Raw genomic sequence first — 23,794 nt, 5'->3', positions numbered from 1 at the left:
TGATCTCTATTTCAAGTCGCATGGGTTTAATATTCAAATAGTTTGTGTTTTCTCTGTTTGACACATAATTGGAGTTCAGCATTTCCCCCAAGTCCTGGGCTGTGTGACAGTCAGCTGCTGCTTGCAGAAAGGGTGGCTTTGCAGGACTGTGCTTGGCGGTGCCAGCCCCCACGCTGCCTCTTTGCAGCCGGCAGCGAAGAATCCCCAGTCCCTGAATTGTTATACGTCCCTGCAACCCCAGCGCCTCTGCCTCTCCTGTGCCCTTGGAGGTGAGGCTTGGCTGCAGATGCAGATACCTGATATTTAACAGTGACTTCTCATTCCTGATTTGTACCCAGTCACCCAGAGGACGTGTGTTGTGGACTTCTAGGATGCTTGCTGGCCTTACCCCGGCGTTTGTAACTAGTAGGCGAGCGGTTACTGTGCAGTTCCTACGTAATGTGGGGTTTCCCCCAGGCACACTGGAGTTACTAACACATTCAAGTGTAGCAGAAGACTGCAGTTGAGTATGCGTTCAGTAGAGCTCATGCTCTCCTGGGCGTGTTGTCTGATTTATACAGATACCACGTGTAACCTGTTATTAACCCAGATGTTAGACCTAATAATAAGTTGTTTGTTTGTCTCTACTTGGGAGAGCAAGTTTATTCTGCCCTCCTCGTCCCCCGTTTTCACTGCACTTCCTTCTGACACAAGAGCGTGTTGTAAGGGTGGTGTGTAGAAACGTGTGTCCTTGCTTGTAGTTCTACAAATCTGTCAGGTATGTGTAAGTTAAAATGCTTTTGTAATTACAAGTTAGAAGCAATTCTGTTGTTGTTTCAAAAGAAACAAGAGATTGCAGTTTGCACTCTTATTGACTTTTCAGGGTCAGGGTGAAAAAATACTAAATTAGTACTTTAGTCACTGAAGAAAGCTTGTAACTGTGCATATAAATGTATGCAAGCATATTTACAGGAAAGCTGCCATTTAGGGGTAGAGAGAGGTCATTTTTGAACAGAAAAACATTTATGAATGCTTTTAAGGATAGTGTTTCTTAGCAGGTGTATTTGATTGTTGCAATTTGAATAGTTTTGTAGTTCTGGAGTTTTTAGAAAATCTAGAAATTCAGAAAGTGTTAAGACCTGTACTGGGAGATGGTTGAACTGGTAGGACTGTCATTCTAGTGCATCCTAAACTGGATTAACTGTTGCTCTGTCCTCTCTCTTGCACCAGAAATGCATTTTCCCCTTTGCAGAACAGTTTCTGTACTCTGTCTTGAGTGGGGGAGAAGTTTTTTTTGTCAGTTTAATGTGCCTGGCCAGCTCTTTCATCACACCAGGCAGAAGAGTAGGAAGGCAGCAGTGAACGGGTAGTCTGGGTTTGGTGGCCATGGCATTGTATCCTTGAATTTGTTCAGCTCTGAACAACTCAACCACCACTTTGCAGAAGAGCTAGTTTCTGCTATCCAGATATGTTTGGAGAAAATTTGCGTTCATTCACCTTGCAGATGAATTTTTACTCCATTTTAGTATTTTTCAATTCACTATTTTTCCCACTTGTTTTTCCGATGCTACATTGGATTTGCCTTTTCTTATTTTGTACATTTATAAAAATTATTGCTATAATCTTAGAAATTTTTCTGTGTAGGTACATAAGGTTTTATTTCAGTCCTGTTCTATAATTGGTGGTTTATGGGTTTCTTAAGGAGAAGGAAAATTGTTGTTTTCAATATGCTATCTATATAGTCAAGAATTTGCAAAGTGGTTTTGTCTTTCTGAGCTGCGTACGGCTGTACAGAGGTTTAGCTTCATTGCAGGACTATGTTGTTGAGAGTCATGCTCTGTGGTAGTGAGCCTGGGCCATTACCGAGGTGAGTTGAAGTGGCTTTATAACGTTTTCTTAACACTATTTGGTTTTGCCACTGACATTTCTAATATTTTTGTGAGACTGTTGGCTTAAAGCCCAAATTTTACTTTCTAAGCTGGCTTGGATGCCTCATTTAAAGTCAGTGAGATTTAACAAGCAAGCGTTTCAGGATGACTCCTAAGTCTTAGAAGTATATTTTTTTTTTAATATCAATCATTCTTTTGTGCTTAATTCTGATTTGAAAAACAGGTTGAGAAACATCTCACACTGTGGAGAACACCTGTAGCCAGCCATCAAAACTCACATAGTCCTGCCTGGCATAGTAGTAACGGATTTTCGATAAACACTGTATTGACAGCAAGCAGGACTGTCTTTATCCTAACGGGCACTCACAGGAGGTTTGGGCATGCAGGGAATACTGCAATTCCTGCACAGCTACTACAGATGCAGATGATCCGTGGTCGCTAGCACTTGCTGCACTCATTGGAGTCAAGCTGACCGTTAATCTCAAGGCCCCACAAATTCTCCTGGTTAGTTTGGGAAACAGGAATCGCTGGATGGGATAAGTGATTGCTGCCCTTCCCTGCCCTCTCTGTCAAACTGGCAGCGGAGGAGTAGGGACGTAGGAATCGAGTCCCCAGGTATCCCTTGCTACTGGAGCCCTTGTCATGCAAGCGAGAGATGTGTTGCTCCTTTCTTTTGGTGGGAGGGAAGTGTCTGCAAATCACTCTGTATTTACTCCACAGTTACAAGCAATTGGTTCTCAGGAACTTGCTACCAAGGGCTCACATCTTTCCTGTACTAATGAGATATAATTTGTACTTGGCTTAACTCTGATTATCACATCTAAGGTAACACTTCAGTAAATCTCTTAAAGTACAAAACAGGATCATCTCAGATCTGAGTAGATCTTACCCAGAGTACCTTCTTGAAAATAGCCTCATACTGTACACCAAAAAAGAGCAGTCTTTGTGGATGAAAAATCTCAGAAGCTTTCTGGTAGGTGTTCAGTTTTAAATGGAATGGCAATGGTGTATTTGGGAGGGACTTTTGTAGGAAAAGGTATCTGTTTTGGCTTGGAGGGGTTTTTTTGTTTTGAATTTATAATATGTATTTACTTTATAGTAAATACATAAAATACGCTTTTGGGCCACTCTGGTCTCCACAACCTGAGGCACACAGTTCTGTACAGTTCCCTTGAGCAGGAAGAAGAAAATTGTCTTTTTCCTCTTCAAATCCTCTTCAAAGTGAAGACTGCTCACTCTGACCACTCGTTATGCATAGAAACGGTGCAGAACTTCCTGTGCAGAAATGTCATCCCAAATGACAATCACAGAATACCACTGAGATATCTTAAGGGAGGAGATTGAACTACAATGCTGGGCACAATCCCAGAATTTCAGGAAAAGGGATTATTTTAGGACCAGAAAATTCTTGCCTAAGTTTCTCATTGTATTTTCATTATCGTGATGCGAAACACCCTGCCTTTAAATCAGTCTAACTTTTAATTGAATCCAGGACTCAGCCTAGGAAGTACTCGCGACAGCTCTTGTGGCTGAGACCTTTAGTCCAGCTGCAGGAGTGGGAGAGGAGAGCACTGTCGCTGCCTGTACAATGAGAAACGAGTTAAAACTTTTAAGTTCTAGAAGAGCAGAAGTCGTCATGGAGCAAAGCTTACAAGGGAGAAGGATGTTTTGATTCCTCTGAAGTGTCTGATAATAAATTATTGGAGTATCTATAGATGAGGATCCCACTGTTATCACAAGAGCCACTAAAATCAATTGTATAAAGCTGCACGCAAAAAATGGTGCTTCATTTGTAAGCATGTGGAAGATGTCATCTCCTGTTCTGTAAATGTAATGCAAAGAACATCCTTCTGCCCACTTCAAATGTGACTACTTTGACTTTCGTGAGTTCAGTTGAAGTGTAAGAGGTCCTAAAGTTCTGCTATTTTATAAAAATACCTTGGGAAATGTCATTGAACATACAAGTGTGTGAGATTTCACTTGGGATTCTTAGGAGTGCTTCTGCAGGAATACAGGTAAAAGACATCTGCCCACTATTTTAGCTGTAAATACAGGGTTTTTGTTAACTAGATACTTTTGACATCTAATTCTTGCTCTCAAGTAAGACTTGTTATAAGTAAGTTTGGTTTTTTTAAAAAAAAAAAAAGTGTTGCTTTCGACAGCATCCTTCAGTGAAGACTTCTGGGTGAAGAGATGAGGCCAGAATAGTGGATATTTCAGCCCTGTTCAAAAGAGTGGGAGGTGGGAGCACCTGATAAGTCGATTCATGAATTTAGAAGGACCTTTCTAAAGAGCAAAAAAATACCTTCTGGATGAAGAAAGCAAGTACAATCAAAACAGTAGAATGGGAAACTGCTGTTGTCTGACTACGCAAAACTGCCCTTTCCCTAGTACTTCACCTTCCCAGGCTTGCTGAAGTAACACCCACGGTCTGTCCACAGCTAAGACCCTGTGGCGAACCAGTTGGATCTTCTTAAATTGCTAATGACCAGGAACAGAAATTGTTTTCTGCAACTAGAGCTTAATGAACCGGTTCTGTTAATAACATGACTGATATAGAGTATTGATGCGAGGGAAAACAATGTATTCTGTTTGCCTTTATTTATTTCTAACATCTGTGACTTTGGTATTTAATATCCCACCAAATTGCTGCTATGCCAAAAGCTTTTGATTTGAACTATGGGAATTGATTTTAAACTGCCAGTAAATACAGAAATGATGGTAACATTCTCCATTACCCATTAATCATTTATGTCAAAGTTACTAATTTGAACTCCAGCTTGTGTAAACATCTTGGATGCTTTAGCATTTAAGCCCTGTTGAGCTACCCACTGACACTGCATTATTTACTGATACTGCCCTGTAGCCATTAAATCTGTCTGCAGCTCTCATTGCTGTCTGGATTTAATGCACTTCTTACTTCCTGAGATGGGAGGGTTGTGCTGTATTCACAGGCTTTTGGGTTTTTGTGAGGGATGAGATTTCAATCGTTTTAATTCCAGAGTGCAGAGCATTGCGATAAATACCGGACTGGGGCGGGGGAAAAAAATCAATGCAAGAAGGTAAATGTTATCACGAGAAATGTGGCGTTGTCCTGGAATTTGCACTAGCTTTTTTGAAACACACGGCTGCCTAAATAAAGAAGTGTCCTCATCGCAGGATTAACTGATCGGGTTCGCTGATGGATTTGTTGCTATAGTTCCCACAAGAATTTGTCCTGGCATGGAGGCTTGGCAAAAAAAAATTAAAAAAAAAGCTTTCTGCACCATGGAGTCCCTGTTGTGTGGGTTGGGGTGAGAGACATGAGCTGCACTGGGTATCTGCCACACTTTGCGTGCCACGGAGCTGGTTTCTGTGCCAGCCTACACAGGAGCGACACGGAAGATCACGCAGAGCGTGGGCAGAGGTGTCGCTGATCTGCCTTTGGAGAGACTGGCTTCTCCTGGCTCTCCACCCGGCTGCCGGCGGGGAGCGCGGGGATGTAGGTTAGCCCAGGGAGTGCTCTGCCTTGGAGCCCAGTTCGGTTTCCTTTCTCACAGTTCAGCCATGTAAATGTTAATCCTAATTCGTAGGCTTTGGGAGAATTGAACTTTATTTTTAGAGACGTGAACTTGGGTGGCATTTTCAGAAGTACTCGATACTGGGCTAACTCAGCTGCCACTGAAGACAGGCATAGTTCTGTCATTGATGTTAGAGGCAACTGAGTTAGGACAGTATACAACACTTCAGAAAACCCAGTTCTTACTCTATAGAGCTTTTCTTTAAATTTTATTTTGCTTTATATACAAGTTTTTAATTTCTGTGCTTTGTTGGAAATTCCTTTTTATGATGGAATATGGCTATAACTTTTGGTGTAAATGGAGGTCCATTAAACTAGGAACTAGCAAATCTGTGAGCACCCTCTCGTGGGGTCCTGATGTATTACAGCGTCTTCCATCCTGTTACCCCAAATGTATCTTTTTCTATGCATTTAAGTATAATTTCCAGATTTTAATATATTAAATTAGAGAAAAGCTCGTGAAGCTTCAAAAAAAATGCTTGAGGTTGCAAAATTCACAGAAGTCTAGACCAGAGAATTAAAATACCGTTCATAAACAAATACATATTTAAAGGTGTGGAATAAGTGTCAAATTCACATAAAGCTTTAAATTTATCCTGTTTTGTATCAGGCATTTATCCAGCATAATACCTTGTATTTTAGACAACAGTGTTAAAAAATCAGTGGATAGCTTTTCTAAGATACACATAATATGGAATAATTTGTGTAACTTTGGAGATTGTGAATTTCATATTTAGTGTATGTCGTATTTATACTTTTTTTTAAGCTGTGAGCACCTCTGTCCAAAAAAAGTAGTAATTATTTACTGTTTGGGCTCTGCTGTAGTCCACTGTTACAACAGCAGTTACCTGCCTAGACAGATTCTGAAAATTACATACATCCACATGTAATGGCTTTGAATGAAGCTAAGTGTACTACGTTACCTTTTTATGTCTTCATAAAAATAATTAGAAACTGGAACAGCAGTTGCAATTTTTCTAGAGTGACTCATTTTTTTGAGCTTTAAGGAGGAAGTTATCCTGAGGATTTGTTTCTGCAGATAAATAATAGTTTTCTATGCAATGTCCTCGAGCATTAAGCATCCTTTTACCTTTCCTTATTCATTTTAACAATTAGAAGTGCTCTCATTTAAGAAGTATCTCCGTTAAGCTGCTCTCCAGAGCTCTTCCAGTTGGCTCCTTCAGCACTTCACAGGTTTGGGCCGTCGTTTTATCAGCAGCTTGAGGCAAGAACCGTTCCTTCCCGTTTGCCTTGTGCGGAGCCAACTGGGTTGCTATGATAGATACCAACAGGCGAGCGGAGGAGCGTGTCAGCTGCCAGCTGGCCTCCGAGGTGCTCATCGCAACTGCTTCTCGGGCTCTGCCGCCTGCCGAGGGTGCCAGCTCTCAGCCCACACTCTTCTTCCCCTTCCCTAATGAGAGGGAACGGAGTCTGACTGCAGACGGGAACTTCTGTCGGGGTGGTTGTAACTGGGAGAACTGGTTTTGATTGCAGTATAATGTTAAGACGGCGTGGATTTGCACGGCCTCTGGGTGACTGATCTGTTAGCAGGGTATACAGCCCTGCTTTTCAAGCATTTCTGGGGTTAAGTAATTGTTTTATCTTGTAAAAGCTTCCCCTCTCCCCACCTGCTTTAAGGCTACGTATTTATGAATGGAGAGAAGTCTTTCCTACACTTACCTTCCAAGTCAGTGAGGTTTGGATTTCAGTTTGTTTTCTCAAAGCCCGCCATCCCACTTGCTCTCCCTCCCTTTGCTGGAGCAAACAACCAGTCATCTTTCAGCAAAGGTGGATTATTTCCTGAAATTACTGGCAGGTGCTCTGGCATGTCACGTGCTGTGATTGCTCACCCAGTCTGAGTGAAGGATTTGAAGTTATATTATTACAGGTAAATTAGATGTATGAAGTGATACGCTGAAATTAATGCCTCGATCTGTGATTTCATTTGTTCCAGAATGGCGTTCTTTCTGGAGGAGGTGATGACTTGCACCAAGCGTCTCCTGGAGGTGATATCTGGCTGGCTGCCTCGACATTTTTTCGGTGCAATCCTGGTTTCTCTCCCAGCTCTTGCAGTTTTTTCACACTTCACCTCTGATTTTGAAACAAATATACATGTAAGTTGTCGAACTCTGTTTCATAATCTGACATTTTGGATCGAACAAAGCTTGTTGCTTGCCTGCCGTCTTCCTTCACCTCCCTCGTGCTTTACATCTGTTTGATACAGAACCCTTAGAGGGATAGGGCTTTTGTGTATGATGAAGTGCCTAGTTTGTTACGTAAATACAGTCACTTGCTTATTTGAAAACTCATACGAAAGAGGAGAGGGATACCTATAAATGCCTGCCTACGTACATACTTTTTTTTTTTCTTAGACCAAACACTTCTGTAGGTGTTTATTCTAGATAATGCAAGCAGTGTATCTCAGGCTTTTCATTGCATTCATTTTGGTTTTGATTTAGAGTTTGTAGTCGGAGATGCTGCGTATACTCAAAAACTTTGCGTGCACATTAGTGAATCTCAACAGCAAGAACGGTATTGGCAGTGGTTGTTTTTTCTTTGAAGAGTTAGGTGGAGAAACTCAAAGGAGACAGCTCTCAGTACATAGAAATGATAATCCTGCAGGGGCTGCGGGAATGGTTAAAGGAATGCAATAGCTGTCTTCTGAAAAGGAATGGAAAGAAATTGGCATATTTAGCCCACCCACAGAAAGGTCCATGGGGGATTTGGTGTCTCCTTTAATAAAAACATTCAGAAAGGGGGAACAAGGGGTTAAATATTGAGGAGGGGGAAGAATAGTTTAATTTAAAGGCTAACTGTAGCATAAAATCAACGCTTAAAAACTGTTTGTGAATAAAATGGACTGGAACCGGAGATGAAAGGTTGTTTCTCTTAGGTAGCACAGTGTACGATCCTTCCTTTCCAGGATCTTCGGGGAATTCTTTCACAAATCTCTTGCTATTTCAGGGCCCTGGGCGTAGGTAACGACCAGATCCTCATCATTCTTCCTGTCATAGTTTATTACTGGCTGTTGGGAAGTGTTTGTTCCATGGGAACGTGTGGACCAGACGTGTTTTGGTCCTTCCTAATTTAAAGATATATTCTATGGTTATCACAGTCACAGAAGAGTGTATTTGATATTCTTTCACATCCCATGTTTAAAATCATTCTGCAGCTTTTACCTTTTTTGAACTTCAGTTAATCATTTTTAAGCTGTAAATTTTTTTTTTTCAGTTTAATGAGGGTCTTTCTTCCTCATGACTACCAGTAAACTAATTGTAGGAATGTTTTCCTCACACTGAACAGAGCTGAAAACCTTAAAATCTCTCAAATCTGTCCATTGATTTTTATATCATCCCGTTCATCACCATCCTTGATCATCTCTCCAAACGTTTAAAAATAATGTTGGAAGAACCATTTTATTAGCGTATTCTCGATACCTGCCTGTTCAGATCAGGTTGTTAGTCTAAATGCTTCAGGCGGCAGCAGTAGGATGGTGGTGTTCATCACCAAACTGAGAATGAATTTTGCTTTCTTTCCTCTTGCAGGTCCTCCAGAGTCGTGGGGTTGTTGGCTCACTCTCCAAGAGATGTCCCAACTCGTCTTGTGCTCAGTGTTTCAACAATCATGGAGCTCTAGGAAATGGAATCAATCTATAGAGGGTCAGGTAAGTGTCATATTTTACTATGACATGGTTTTGCGAAGTTTTTTTTTATTCATAGCATTTTATACCCTCCCTGGATATAAAATAATTAAAATCAAAATTAACAAAAACAGCAATGAAAAAAAAAAAACTTTCCAAAGCCATGCATACATAGTAAAACACAGCACTTACTGACCCTCTATAGGCTGGCTTCATGCTGGGGCATCACTTGGAGTGAGAACCAGTGCTCTGCCACTTTAGGAGACCTGAAATGGGGGGAAAAAAGTAAGTTTAAATTATGGGTTTTTTTATGGACCTTCTGAAATTCCTTTTATCCATTTTTGAGTCATTTAAAAAAACGACAACTGTGCTTGTGGTTTAAAAATGGTAAATTATGTAAGGTTTTTTCCCCATACACTGTGTCTGCTTCTGAATCACATGCTTATTTGTTATGCTACAGTATTGCTAATCTGCAGTCTCTGCACTTCAGCTGTAAAGGAAATTTAAAATGAGAGAGAATGATCATTTGATACTGTGAAATGCAGTATGTAGCTAGAACAGAACTCCATAATGCAGTTGTGGAGTCTCTGTTTTAGCTTGGATGGTCATGAATATTCTTGATAAAACCAAAATTTGCGAATCAGCTTGAGAATTTTGTATCTCGGGGAAATGAAGACATTCTGGGCAATATATCTGTCCTGCACTTCCTTTTCTTTATCCAGTAAAGGCGTGGAAAGGGAAAGGTTTTTTGAGATAGGGCATTTGGAACAGAAAATCTAAAACTGTCCTTTCAAATTGGCACGAGCGGTGGTGTTACCAAGCGTCAGCTGACAATGACTGGTACCTGCCTTTTGTTATCAAACCAGATTTTTTTCTTATTTGAATTCACCTGTTGCTGGCCAGTATGATAATGTCCTCTAAGAAGTTTTTAAAAGTAGGCAGTTGGGTGAAGTTTCTGAGGGTGAATGTGTTCCACATTATCAATGCAGTGGAATTTTGACATTCAGTTTAAAACAGATAGGGTGTAACCCCAGCAACTGAGAGGAGGTTACCATGAATGTTTACCCTTTTTTCTTTTTTTTCCTTCTTTTTCCCCTCCTTTTTTTTTCCTTTTTCCTTTTTTTTTCCTTTTTCCTTTTTTTCCTTTTCCTTTTTTTTCCTTTTCCTTTTTTTTCTTTTCCTTTTTTCCCTTTTTCCTCTTTTTTCCCTTTTTCCTCTTTTTTCCCTTTTTCCTCTTTTTTCCCTTTTTCCTCTTTTTTCCCTTTTTCCTCTTTTTTCCCTTTTTCCTCTTTTTTCCCTTTTTCCTCTTTTTTCCCTTTTTCCTCTTTTTTCCCTTTTTCCTCTTTTTTTTCCCTTTTTCCTCTTTTTTTTCCCTTTTTCCTCTTTTTTTTTCCCTTTTTCCTCTTTTTTTTTTCCCTTTTTCCTCTTTTTTTTTTCCCTTTTTCCTCTTTTTTTTTTCCCTTTTTCCTCTTTTTTTTTTCCCTTTTTCCTCTTTTTTTTTTTTTCCTTTTTCCATAAGAAGAGGCACTGAGCTTTTTGCAAAGGTAAGCTGAAGGTATTGAAAGTTACTGAAATAATGGTTGTGTAATGCAGTAACACAAAATTCCATTTAGGGAAAATTGTGACAACCTACCTGTGCTAAAAGTTTTCTTGCTCTTTGAAGGGACGACCTCCATCTTCAAGTGCTGTCTCCTGATACAGACACTGTGAGGGATTACTTATTGTGCATATAATACAGACGAAACTAGATCCTTCTCTTTCATATCAGACATTCTTTAATTTACGCTGGCATTTATGTGCAGAAGGGCTCCAGACAGCAAGAAGAAGCTAACTCGCGCTCTCTCTCTTTGTTGCAGTACACCATGTTTATGTGTTGCGCGATTCTGATCACCATTGTGCAGTACTGTAACTTCTGCCAGCTTAGCTCCTGGATGAGATCTCTGTTGGCAACCGTAGTAGGAGCAGTGCTTCTCATTCTGCTCTACATCTCCTTGTGTCCAGACAGGTGAGCATCACACCTTAGCACTCATAGACTGTGTTTTAGATGAACAAATTTGGATTTCTCTGCCAGTGAAGTGAGGGTCTAATGCATGGGATTTTGGTATCTGCCATGACTTTCTCCAGCATCTCAAACTTAATAATTTTATTTGGGAAGAGTTTGCCTTTTTTTTTTTTTTTTTTTTTTTTTTTTTAGGATTTCAGGACAATATCTGAGGGGCCTTTTCCTGTAATCTGTTTTGAAATGACATTCCATCCTCAACTGATGTGTTTCTAGGGCATGCTTATTCTTATCAGACCCATAGAATTGCCTTTCACCGTTTGGTTGAAAATCTATTTCATAAAGAAATTTCTGAGGCATTTGGTCGTGCCAGAGAGCCCAGTTGTTCCTCCACACCCCTCTGAATTTATTTTTGCCCTTAGGAACCATGTATCTTTCTTCCATCTCCTTCCTCAAGGAGTTTTCCACTGTGGAAGGCAGGTGCTTAGATTTAATAGGATTCTAATACCCTGTTTCCTTTCTCACTTTCCTCCCTTTTCAGAGGACACTGCAAGGCAGTAACCAGAGGAATCAAGTTAATGCAGTTTCTGTGCCATAACCTTAAGGCTTTTCAGTTTTTCCTCTGATAAGCAATTTTCCCCATAGGAGAACTTGTTTGCAGTATTCGCCTCCTGTTTTCTTGCCAAGAGAGTCATCCACATCATTTCCAGCCATCCGCTCCTATTGTCAAAATTTTATAATCAACTTGCACTTCTCAGTGGCTTAAGAAATAGCCTTTGGCATTCTTACCGTAGTGTGGACTTTGCAAGGGCTTCTTACGATAGATTATTCAGGTTCCTATCCCTTCTTCAGAGGCCTGCTGAGTCATACGGTGAAAAACATTAAAAAAAACCCAAACAAACCAAAAAGAGTTTGCAGATACATGTTTTGTGTGAGTATTTAGCTTTTAATCCCCTCTTCAAGTATCTTCAGTGGTCTCTTTTAATCTTGATCTAATTTATCTAAAAAAAGACAGGGAGAAGAAAAGTCACCCCGTAACAGCTGTTCACAGCTGTAATTTGGAAGTGGCTGTAAGGGTTGTAGGGAGAAAGTCTTTCCTTGGAAAAAAAATAACTTGGAACTGGAGTCAGTTGAAAAATGGTTTCTAGACCATATTAGACTAAAGAAAAATCCCTTTCTTGTCTGTCTGCAGAGCACTCGGGCAAGGAGTGCAGGACAGTTCTTTCTAGCTTCAGTGGAGGGAAGTAGTGTTTAGTTTCTGGATGCCTCCCCTTTCTCATCTTTGATTTGTCCCTTTGGTTTTAGTTGTCCAGCTTACCTAACACCGTCCCTCCTCCAGCACACTAAGTGACCCTCTCCCACTGAGAAAGCTGACTTTCCACCCGTTGGCTTTTTCCTTTGTAACACTGACGCTTTCACTGTCCAACCACCAGCTTCACTGAAGAGTTAGCGCAGGTTTGGTTTTTCAGGGAAGTTAGTAAAGAGCAAACCCTTGATGCCATTTCTCGACTCCCTGGCTACTCTGCCGTAATTCCCCCCAAGCAGGGGTTCTTGCAACTCGTTAAGCTACACGCGTGCTAGCATGTCTGCATGGAGCTAGCGTGGCATAACTAGGTGCTGGTTCACAGCAGAGCATTTTACAATAGGGTAATATATTCGTAGTACCAAAAGTCTTCATACAAAGGCAGGCAGTCAAGCCAAAGCATGAAAAAGGTATCATAGTGGTTGACATTCCCTCAGCGATTGTTTGAACAGAGCTCTGTGCATCCATGTGAAAGGCATTTTGTCGCAGAAGAAAATCGGGAGGTTTGGTGCCATAATTGTAACTCCTAATTCCTTATTCAAAGACAAAATTTTAGAACAACTTACATGTGATTACTACATCAGCTTGTGCATAAGCTCTGTATTAAGACTTTGTGCAGAGAGAAAGACACAAAACTTGGGATTTTCCCTGCATTTCAACTTTATTTCAACAACCGGGAAAGGCTGTTCCCAAGCAGAGAGGTGGAGACCTTGCTATTGTATCAGTTCATAGCATCAGCTTGTGCTGACTACTGAAGGGGTGGTATGAATGTTAAAGAAACATTATCTTAAGAAATTTTGCTAATGATAGCATATTGTTGCCTGTGGTTTGAATAGCAGTGACCGTTAATGGGCAAAGTACAGAAATCACGGAATATGTTGTTACGTCATCTTTTGAAAAGAAATATTTAAAGTAATAGACAGAGCTGTTCAACTGCAGATCTGAAAAAGTGATTTATAGAATTGATCGTGAACAAAAATAATACAGGTTGAATTAGTGAGACCCACAACTTTTGTTTGTTAATAATAACTTTTTTGTTCCTCTCCTAATTAGTCTGGATAATATTTTTTTGTCACAGTGGTAATTGCAGCTTTGTATGCATCACAGGCAAATCCATTTGGCAGATTTCTTTACTACTTTTTCCAAAAGTAACTAATCCTGAGAGTGGTAATACTTGATTGCAGTAGAGAAATTGTAATGCAAGTAAACATAAAAATTGCTCGAACTACTTATTTTCTGTAATGGCATTTTCAAAAATAGGCTCTATATTTATTTGGAGTTTTTTTGTTTTGGAGGGAGTTGGGGGGGTGTTTGGTTTTTTGGTTTTTTTTTTTAATCTTTGTATTATGTGGTCAGATAAGATGAAGGCGTAACTGGGTTTTAGAGTTCTGAAATTGCTTTTCCATGTTTCCAAGGTAAGATGGGGTTGTTTAACAATTACTCGTTCCAGGCATCATCTTGACTGCGTTATCATCAGTTACTCTTTAGAGATGTTTGCGTCTCTGTCTGACTGGTTGCTTCTTCCAAGCAAAAAGTGCAGATAAGTCATGTTCAAACAAAGTTTGTCTGAAGCTGATCAAGCGTGCAATGCAATTATTGGTGCTACGGTCTACATAATAAGAAAGTTTAAAATGCTAACTGAAATTCTGGCGGGATGCTTTGTTTATTACTTTAACTTTCCTTCTGAAATCAATGCTTTTTTATTTCAGCTCCGTGGAAACTTTTCATCTAGATTTGGCACAGAACTTTAGGTAAGCTTTATATAAACTTAGCATGTTTATGTTTAGGGATAGAAACATTGTCAGTCAATTATGTGTAGCAAAACTTTGCATCCACAGTAATACACTTGGGAATTCAACAAATTGGTTCAGCAAGTTGTGTTTAATCTCCTAGTGTACGTAATTTACTTTACAGAGGACTTGGATATGATCAAAAATCATCAGAGAGCTGATGCTGCAGTCACTGAGTTATGTAATGCTATTTTCTTTTTAAATTTGATTTCTAGGAAATAGAACCATGGAGGAACTATATAAAATAGCATCTGTTTTTCTAGTAGTAGCAGCTTTTAAAGCATTATCTGTACATCATGAGCTATTTATTTGATTTCCTTGGTTGATTTGCACCATTCAGAAGTGTTCTGAGTTGGATGCTATCCACAGCTGCCAGGTGAGAATTCGCTGTGGAAGAGGAGCTTCAGCTGAAAAAGCTGGCTGGGAAGGCAGCTGCCTTCACCGGGATGGAGACCTGCTGGCGATGACAGTCTGGGCGCTGTCTGCCACCCTGAGCTCACTCAGGCAGAATAGCAAGTCGTAGCATTGAGAGCAAATGAAATTTTAGCCCCCGGACTTTTAAACAAACAAACAAAAATCTTTTCCTGGGTTAGTAATAGCCCCTTATAAATAAACATATTAAAGATTCACTCTGATTATTTCAGTGTTGAATTTCTCATGGTTTTATTGCAAGTTTTGCAATACCATTTTTAAAATGTTTTTATTAGTCTTTGGTATTAGAAAAGTATGTGTCTGCTAATTACAAATTTGGGGGCAATACTGGGGCGATGTTGTACTTGATTGAACTAATGACCCTGTGAATATGTGACTCAGTAATTCATCTAAACAAATGTGTATTCAGGAGCATGTTGCTTTTACAGGGAGTATGTATCAAAACAAAATTACTTTTTAAAAAATGTCATATACATGAATGCTATGGTAGTTTAGAAAACTTGTGGCTTTTAAGTACAGAGAGATGGTAACTGTGCTTTCATGTTAGATATTTATTCACCAAGAAGTTAGCACTTACTGCAGTGTTGGGTTTTTTTGGTTTTGGTTTTACATGGGCTTTCCTTTTTGTATGGCTTCGATTCGTGAAAGGAAGCTTCATTTTCATAACAGAATTCCAGTTCACTAAATCCAGAATGGAAAGTTAAAGCCGAAAGAACAGCGTCGGCTTGATTTTTTTGTTAACTAAAACACTGAAGGGAATTTGCTGAAAAGGCAATGTACAAAATACTAAAGCATGGTGATCACTGGAAGTAATGTCTTAGGATTAGCCTGAGTTTGGATCCTTAGTAGTTTATTATTAGTTTGTGAAATCGCCGAACCTTTTGTGCTGCTCAGAATTACAGACATCTTGCCCAGCGCTGACAACAGCTTAGCAGGCTCCTGACCAGCTGCTAATCACTAATAAATAATTCATTCTGCCTTAAATAATTGACAACCCAGTCTTCCGTTCAGTGACTGTTTCAACATCATCATTTATTAGAAATGTCAAAAAATTAGCTGTCAAGCATTGTTTGAATGCAAATATTTTTCTTCCGTAAATATATCATATAACTTTTAACTCGTGACAAGCGAAGGTAAGAGTGAGTAAGAAACCAAACCATGCAGAAGATGCTATTGCAAACAGGCATGGAGAGCACGCTCTGCCTGCTTTGCAAATCCTAGCTTGCGATGTAAATGCCAAATAAGGCAGTGGCCAAAATATCTTGCTCATTAAACATTTCTAAACTTCGTTTTTAACTTTTTATTATGAGATGTACTAGATTTGTATTTTGTCTGTCACTCCTTCAGTTGGGGAAAAAATGCATGAACGTTGTGCATGAGTTAATACTACATAGCGCTGCCGTGTCGGCAGCAGTTTGTCAGGTTAGTCGGTCACTGTCTGTGTTTCAGTGCAGGGATTGTATCAGTCCCGCGTGATCTTTGTTAACAGTCCGGGCCCCGCTGATCTGAAGCTGCCCAACCTTGTCAATTAACGCAATTCTTCTAAGTGTTAGAAGTTAAGAGAGAGAACTAGGAGTTAATCCTATTCTGTTTCTGCCATTCATTTGCAACAGAATTTGGCTTCTATTTTCAGGGCTCTTTTAATGTACATTGTTGTATACCACATTTCTAGAGTTCTGTGCAAACAGAATTTCCCCTTTTTCCTGGCGATGGACTAATTAATAAAAAGTTGAAACTCCCTTATCCTAACAAACTTTTTTGCTGTTCCTTTCTCACTGAAATAAATGAAAAAGGTTCCTTGCTCACTCCAGTCAGCACAAAAGCTTTTCGTGTGTTCTAAGAAGGCCAAACAAACTTATTTGTTTTGCATGCCTTTAATGAGGTTATTCCCTTTTCTTGATCAAGAGTTGAGATAATTATTCATGTTGCATGGGAAGAGTGATACTAGTAATGGTAATGAAGTCTTAGCACAAAGTTCATCTCTGGACTGTCCACGCTATGCTCAATAAATCAAAATACAGAATTTGCCTTGTTTTCCAGACAGACCAGTTCTTCAGCCCAGAAGAGATACGACCATAAACTTGGTCTTTTAAATGGGAAATATTTCTCATTTTCATTCATTTCTTATCTCGGAGCAGGTAGGGTGTATCACTTTCCAGTTTGTGACTGCTTGAGGAGGAACAGTGATAGGCCACTTGAGGTGGAAGGCTAAAATGGCTTGATGGGGGGGGGGGGGGGGTGTTTATATGCATCCACTATATGTTCTTCATCGAAAGCAGCAGTTTGAGTTCCCTTTTCCGCACTGTTCCACCATTGCGTTCTTTTTTAGATTTAGCAGGCATGCATCCTCTTTAAATATAGCAAGATAGCCAAATCCAAACATAGGTTACTGGCTCAGAAGCAAAATGGCTTTCCAAAAATCTTTATAAGTGGAAAGCCATTATCTTTATGATTTGTGATCAAGCCAAAGGAGATTCTATCTCCGGAGCTCTCACTTGTTCCATATTCAACACACAGCCTGGATGAAGATGCCAAGTTAATAGTTAGGCATCTGTGCCAGGAAGCACTTCACCAGTTTGAGTTGAAGGAAGATTGTCGGCTTAAGATTTCGATTTGAACGACTTTTAAAATTAGTTTTCTGCTGCAGCACCTCATAAAAAGTAGACTTTAAAAAGGTTTGAGTGTGTGTGATCCTTTCTGTTATAAGTGTGTGGGGTTTTTTTTCTTCTTTTAATTCTAAAGGGTGGCTTCAGGTCATCTTTGCTAACTGACTGTGTAAGATGATTTATAGTCTTGTAGGTCCTGTAACCTGGTTGCTGCAACATCCAGAAATTTGGTTTCCAAATGAGTAAGATGAAATTGCTCCCTCCTTCAGGCTGGCATCGTGGCTTTTTGTACTAATGCTTGTAGCAGTCGCGTCGTGATCAAAAATGCCTGCTCTGGAAAAGATACTGCACCTTTTTTTTTTTTTTTTTTTTTGAGATACTAACCCATTACCTTATTAATGAAATCGGGTCAGCTTACAAGTGAGTCACTCATTTCACATGCAGATCTCTAAGGTTGTACGCCCACGTGGGAAACAAGGTCAGGCCAGCGCTTGAGGAGATGATTGAGAGCTCGCAGATGCCAGTACTTCAGGAGTGGTGAATGGGAGGCAGCAGTTTCTTCTTAAAAGGCAGATCTTGCGTTCAACACAAGCCACTTTTTGTAACGTAAAATTTGTGGTGCTTGCCTTATTCATTTAAGAGGAATTAGAGTACTTTGAGGAGTACTTTGTACAATAAATTGTAAATAAAAAGCCTTTAATGACTTAAATAAATCCCCGTGGCAGGGATGTTTGATGTTAGAGCAGATTATCTGGATCAAACTTGTACTCTCAAAGGAGTAACATGTCATTGCTCAGATCCTCTAGCAGATCTCTTCCCACAAGATACAGAAAATAATGAACTGTTCTGAAGAGAACCTGGATCGTGCTCCTTAACCAAGATTCATTCCTCACCTTCTCCAGCCTTATTTATTTTCGAAGATCTTTTCTCTTACTTATCCTCCCCTCATTTTTTTTTTATAGGCCCATCAAACTGGGAGGATATTTTGCCACCTGCAAAACAGGTAGCAAGGATTCTAGTTCAGGAGTTGTTACCATTCTAGTCATTAATGTCTTAGCCTTTGTCTTAGTCTCTGACTTGTCTTTCTAGGGAGAAAATGAATAGGTTCATAACAGACGTTCTGTTGAGAAAAGTAGTTGTAAGGGAGAAAGGAAGGAGTCTTAGTACAGCAATGCACCAGCAATTACAGGAACTTGATTGTAGGGACCTGTTCCGTGAGTTGGGAGTAATCTCCTGCTTTCATTCTTCCCTCGTGTTTTTTTTAATATCAAACCAATAAAATGAACATACCTTCACTTCGCCTGGGAGAAGTATATTTATGGTTGAAAACAAAAGGAGTAATTTCCAACATAATATGCAGTCTTATCTTTAATCTGAAATTCAACCTGTAAGCTCTCTATTGTAAATATTTTACTTACGGAAAACTTTTTCTCCTGTAGGCTTATTATGATAAAAGCTAATAGATACAAACAAAGGCCATAGCACAGACAAATGTTTTCAGAGATTGCGCGCATTTATCTGTTTCACAACTGTGCTATGTTTTTGCTTCATCACGCTTTTCTGTCAATCAAATATTTGAGGATGAACATTCAGAAAAAGAAACCGGGTCCGTAATATAGCTCAATTGCTAAAATGTCTGCTTTGATTTCAGAAGTGGAAGCATGTCCTCCATGGACATAAAGAAACAAATCGAACTTAGAAATGTTTTCACATGTTACAGAAACAAATTTAGTCTTATCTTCTTGGGCTGTTGCTACAGTTGTGCTTTGAGTTTTAATCTCTCTTGCTAACGTACCTTCATAAGAGAAATACAGACAGACACTGAGATACGGATTGCCTTTCTGTTTTTCAAGGAGAAAGGTTGATGTGATGCTTTCCCTTATCAGACCATCTCTTGACTTGAAAAACTTCAGCATGTGTCTGCTCATATCAAATCTTAAGCTTTGGCATAATTTTATAGAAAAAATTGCAGTTAAGTGACGCCAGAAATCACTGCATGCCAATCTGTCTGGGTTTAGACTTAGTTTCTAGGATTGCATAGGTGGTGTCTTCTCAGATTAAATTTGTGTCTTTGCATCTCTCCAGAAAGTTGAGATTGTAGACTGCAGATGTCTCCTTGTTAAAGGCGGTTTGGCACTGGAAGCATGCTCCATCAGTGCTTCATAATCTGCACAGGCAGTCGACAAATTGTCGAAAGGATTTGAAATACTACTCTGAATCTATGTGAGACATGAATTTTATTTTTTTTTTTTAATCTTGGCACTTTGAGAAACTTTCTGTCTCCACTGTAAAAAGCTTCAGTGGTTATAACGTACAAAAGATGTCAACCCAGAGCTCCATATTCTCCACTTTCATGCAGTTCTCCATGAGTTGTCTTGTACAGGGTTATCTTCTTCCAAAACCTTCGTGTGTTAACCTTTGCAGTCTGCCTTTAATGTTACTGGTCTTTGATGAGAAGACAAGGGAAAGGCACTAGGAATATAAAGCAGACGTTTCTGAATATTGGAGGTAATACAAAAAAAGATAAATTCCACAAAACTTACGCACGCACACACCCCCATACAGACATACCTGTGCACACATGTATCTAAACACACAGGCATTATTAAGCATTTTTATATACATATTTACATGTAGTGCTTTTAGTTATCTATTTAGATATAATAATAACTGTTTCCTTGGTAAAGTCCTTAAAATAGGACTGCTGTAAAGGCAGGGCAATTTCTGTGTTGCTGAATCTGATGATATCCCTTTAAAGAAGTACTCGGTGAGTTTAAGAATGAAATTAATTCTTTAGCATGCTTAACAGCAGATAAAGTTATCAAAGCGTATTTTATAATTCAGTATGTAACATACACTTCCTACACTTCTTTTTCTAGCAAAGGATTTCTAACTACAGAGCAGAAATGGCAGTGCCCCAACTCTGTGTTTTTAAATGCACCTTTTGTGTTCTTCCCTTTCTTCTGCTTCCAGCTCCAGAAAGAGTCCGTGCAACAGTTCGGTGCCAAATGACACAAAGAGGCCAGCAGACCTGATCGGTCAGGAAGTGATTTTGGTTTCCTTCCTTCTGCTCCTCCTCGTCTGGTTTCTGAATCGAGAGTTTGAGGTCAGTTACCGTCTCCACTACCATGGAGATGTGGAGGCTGATCTTCATCGCACCAAAATTCAGAGCATGAGAGATCAAGCTGACTGGTTGCTGAGGAATATTATTCCGTACCACGTGGCTGAACAGTTGAAGGTTTCCCAGAGCTATTCCAAAAACCACGACAGCGGCGGAGTAATCTTTGCAAGTATTGTGAACTTCAGCGAGTTTTATGAAGAGAACTACGAAGGAGGCAAAGAGTGCTACAGAGTCCTGAATGAATTGATTGGGGATTTTGATGAGCTGCTGAGCAAACCACATTACAGCAGCATTGAGAAAATCAAAACCATTGGGGCAACCTACATGGCCGCTTCGGGACTGAACACCTCGCAGTGTCAGGACAACAACCATCCCCATGGACATTTGCAGACCCTTTTTGAATTTGCCAAAGAAATGATGCGAGTGGTGGATGACTTCAACAACAACATGCTGTGGTTTAATTTTAAACTTAGGATTGGCTTTAACCACGGCCCCCTCACTGCTGGGGTCATTGGCACCACCAAGTTGTTGTATGACATTTGGGGTGACACTGTGAACATTGCTAGCAGAATGGACACCACTGGCGTCGAGTGTCGTATACAGGTGAGTGAGGAGAGCTACCGCATCCTAAACAAGATGGGGTATGACTTTGACTATAGGGGGACAGTCAATGTGAAGGGGAAAGGTCAGATGAAGACCTACCTTTACCCAAAATGCATGGACAATGGGATCGTGCCACATCACCAGTTGTCTATATCTCCAGACATTCGGGTTCAAGTGGATGGCAGCATTGGGCGATCTCCGACGGATGAGATTGCCAACCTGGTGCCTTCTGTACAGAATTCTGATAAGATAGCCCATGGCACAGATAACTCAGAAGCCAAGGACATCCTTCCTTCTGCCAAGAAGCTCCAGAAAGATGCGGTGAAAGCAGAGGAGAGGTGCAGGTTTGGCAAAGCCGCGGAGAAGACTGACTGTGAGGAAGCGGGAACTGAGGAGGTCAATGAACTGACAAAGTTAAATATCTCTAAGAGTGTATGATGCACTATCAGAGTTGCATGAAGTGCTCTGTCAATAGAAACACAAAGACATTTGCAATTGGCAGTTTTCTTTTTCAAGAGAGACCTTCTCAACACCTGGGTTGTACGTTTGTTTTCATTTCAGCGCCTGGTGCTGTGTGGATCACAGCTCTTCAGGGCTTGTTTTCATCCATCTCTCTCCTCCATGCCCCAAATCACATCCCAAGCTCCCCAGCTCCCTGTGCAACCATCTTACAGCTGAGTAGAGGATATTAAGTGCCTTCAGATATACTCCATTGGACTCCCTGTCAAGGTACAGAGGCCCCAAGTGAAATCATAGCTTTGGGTATTTATCTAATTTTAAAGAAAAGAAAAGCTGTGGTTATATCATTTTTATTGTTGTTTCTCACAAAACACTTTTTTTGGCTAATGCAGCTCCTTGGGTTTTTTATATCTCTCTGAACAATGTTTTACTGTTATCAGACCTTTTGTATGTAAACACACAGACAAATGTGCATGTATCTACCATATGAGACTGACGTAAAGTGCCAGTAACGTACCACAAAAGAATGTCTTGGCGAGGGGGTGACACAATTTGACTTTGTGTTGGGTTGGAGGAGGAGTTCTGCAGTGGCTCAACATTTAGTTAGAGTAGGCTGAACAACTGCTGTAGTTTTACTCTCCTTTACCAATGCTTTCTTCAACCTTAATGTGCCATTGTGTGCTTTGGATACACTTCTTTTCCATATAGCCAATGAGTTACTGATATGTGGGAATGGACTAAGGGTTCGGACATCACCAGCTCTCAGGACAGGTTTCCAGAAGCAGACGAGTGACCATGAGAGTGTTACAATTCAGGTCTTACGAGTCTAAAGCAGTTTCATGTTACTCCGTACGCTAGCTGAATTTGCGAAGGTAGGTGAAGTTGGTATCTCTAAGCTGGTCTGATTTGAGAGAGAGAGAAAAGCGAAATAAATGTTTGGGGACTGCCTTTATTTATTTATTTATTTTATTCCTGTTTTTATTTTGTTTGGGGGTTTTTGTGTGCGTGTGCGGAAGGGATCGGGAGAGATGAATTGTTAATTGGTTTAATAAGAGTAATAAGATGGTGTTTCAGCCTCTTTGAACTACCAACCACTGTGAGGATGTTACCTAGGCAATATTTGTTTCAAAGCTGGTGAAACTTCCAAAGCCACCAAACGCAATTGAGTATCCCAGCTTCCCTCTGTACTGAATCAATGGTGCTGCACAACGTTTTCAGGATTTCCCCCCCCCCTACACTGTGCTTTTTGCAGCAGGGAATACAACAGCATGCTCCCTGTGTGCCACTGAAAACAGGAATAGGGAAAAGAGTCCTTTCTAGTGAGCTGAGAAGCACAATAACTTCCCAGTCCTGCAGATGACTCTGCGCAGGTCCCTGGGACCGAAGACCTGCGGGAGCACAGGAACCTGCTTGCGCAGAGGGAACTGCAGGATGGGGGCCGTAGACTATACCAGTTTGCCCTCTGCATGCTTCCATCACCTCCTTCACTTACATTTGATGCCCCGCTTTGGATAATATTAATTATTCAGCTGTTCCAGTTCAGCTAACTCCTTGCGACACCAAGTAAAATGAAAGAATTTTTATGCCCGAAATAAGTTCATTAGGCAGGGAAGAGATGGTGAAATGCAGTGCTGTGCTGTCTGCGTATTGGTGTGGTTTTTAATTCTTTCTTTCCATCTGAACTAAAGTCAGAATATGTTGACACTTCTTTTTATTCCCTATGTGATTTTTGGAGTTTGAGTAATAAATGTATACATTGTGAGGTTCCTATTCAGCTATTTGAGATCCGTCTACACTCCACGGTCAGCACGGAGCCCTTGAAGCCTTTGTCAAATGTAGATCTGTGAGATTTCTGGCTCTCGGTTAGTTGAACAAGACTCTGCACACTGTTCTCACAAAAGCTGCTGTTTATGCACGTCTAAATTGCGTTTCGTAGGAAAGCTATTTAATCTTACTTGCTCAATCTGCCAGCACACAAAAAACCCCAGGGGATACTCATTCCCATACCCTTCTGCCACAGATGCTGTAGCCTGTTTGGGGGCTATTCCTGACAAGCAACAATATAAGGTTTTTATCAGTGCACAGTTTTACAGCAGCCTCCCTTCTCTGTACATTAAAACTAGCCCCCTTCTGCCCCCCTCCCCGTAGTGGGTTGCACTTCCAACTTTCAGGTAGTATAATTCTGCAAATACCTCTTGCATCCGAAGAATGTATTCTTGAAACCATTTTTAGGGTTCTCGTTTCAGTTAAGTGTGTGTCAGTATTCCTTTTCTTACAGTAGAGGAGTTAACGTGGTCCGGAATTGTTTACATGCCTTCTAGTGTTATATTAGCGTCTCAAAGTCGTTCAAACCTTTCTCCCTTTCGCCTCTTTCTCCCAATTTTATAGACGACTCTACTCAGCATTTCTCTCTC

General features: G+C 40.3%; 1 protein-coding gene across 1 annotated transcript in view; it reads left to right on the top strand.

The window, feature by feature from the left end:
• The window catches only part of ADCY9 (adenylate cyclase 9), a 90,026-nt gene extending 67,686 nt beyond the window's left edge, over positions 1-22,340 (top strand). The window contains exons 7-10 of the mRNA XM_050906327.1: positions 7,382-7,541; positions 10,924-11,072; positions 14,079-14,120; positions 20,171-22,340. Of these exons, the coding sequence (XP_050762284.1) occupies positions 7,382-7,541; positions 10,924-11,072; positions 14,079-14,120; positions 20,171-21,359 (1,540 nt within the window). The 3' untranslated portion in view covers positions 21,360-22,340. The remainder of the gene's footprint in view (positions 1-7,381; positions 7,542-10,923; positions 11,073-14,078; positions 14,121-20,170) is intronic.
• The last annotated feature ends 1,454 nt before the right edge of the window (positions 22,341-23,794 follow it).

Source organism: Gymnogyps californianus, chromosome 15, assembly GCF_018139145.2.
Source record: "Gymnogyps californianus isolate 813 chromosome 15, ASM1813914v2, whole genome shotgun sequence".
Taxonomy (NCBI): domain Eukaryota; kingdom Metazoa; phylum Chordata; class Aves; order Accipitriformes; family Cathartidae; genus Gymnogyps; species Gymnogyps californianus.
The sequence above is the reverse complement of the archived record's forward strand: the minus strand, read 5'-3'. Positions and strand labels throughout refer to the sequence as shown.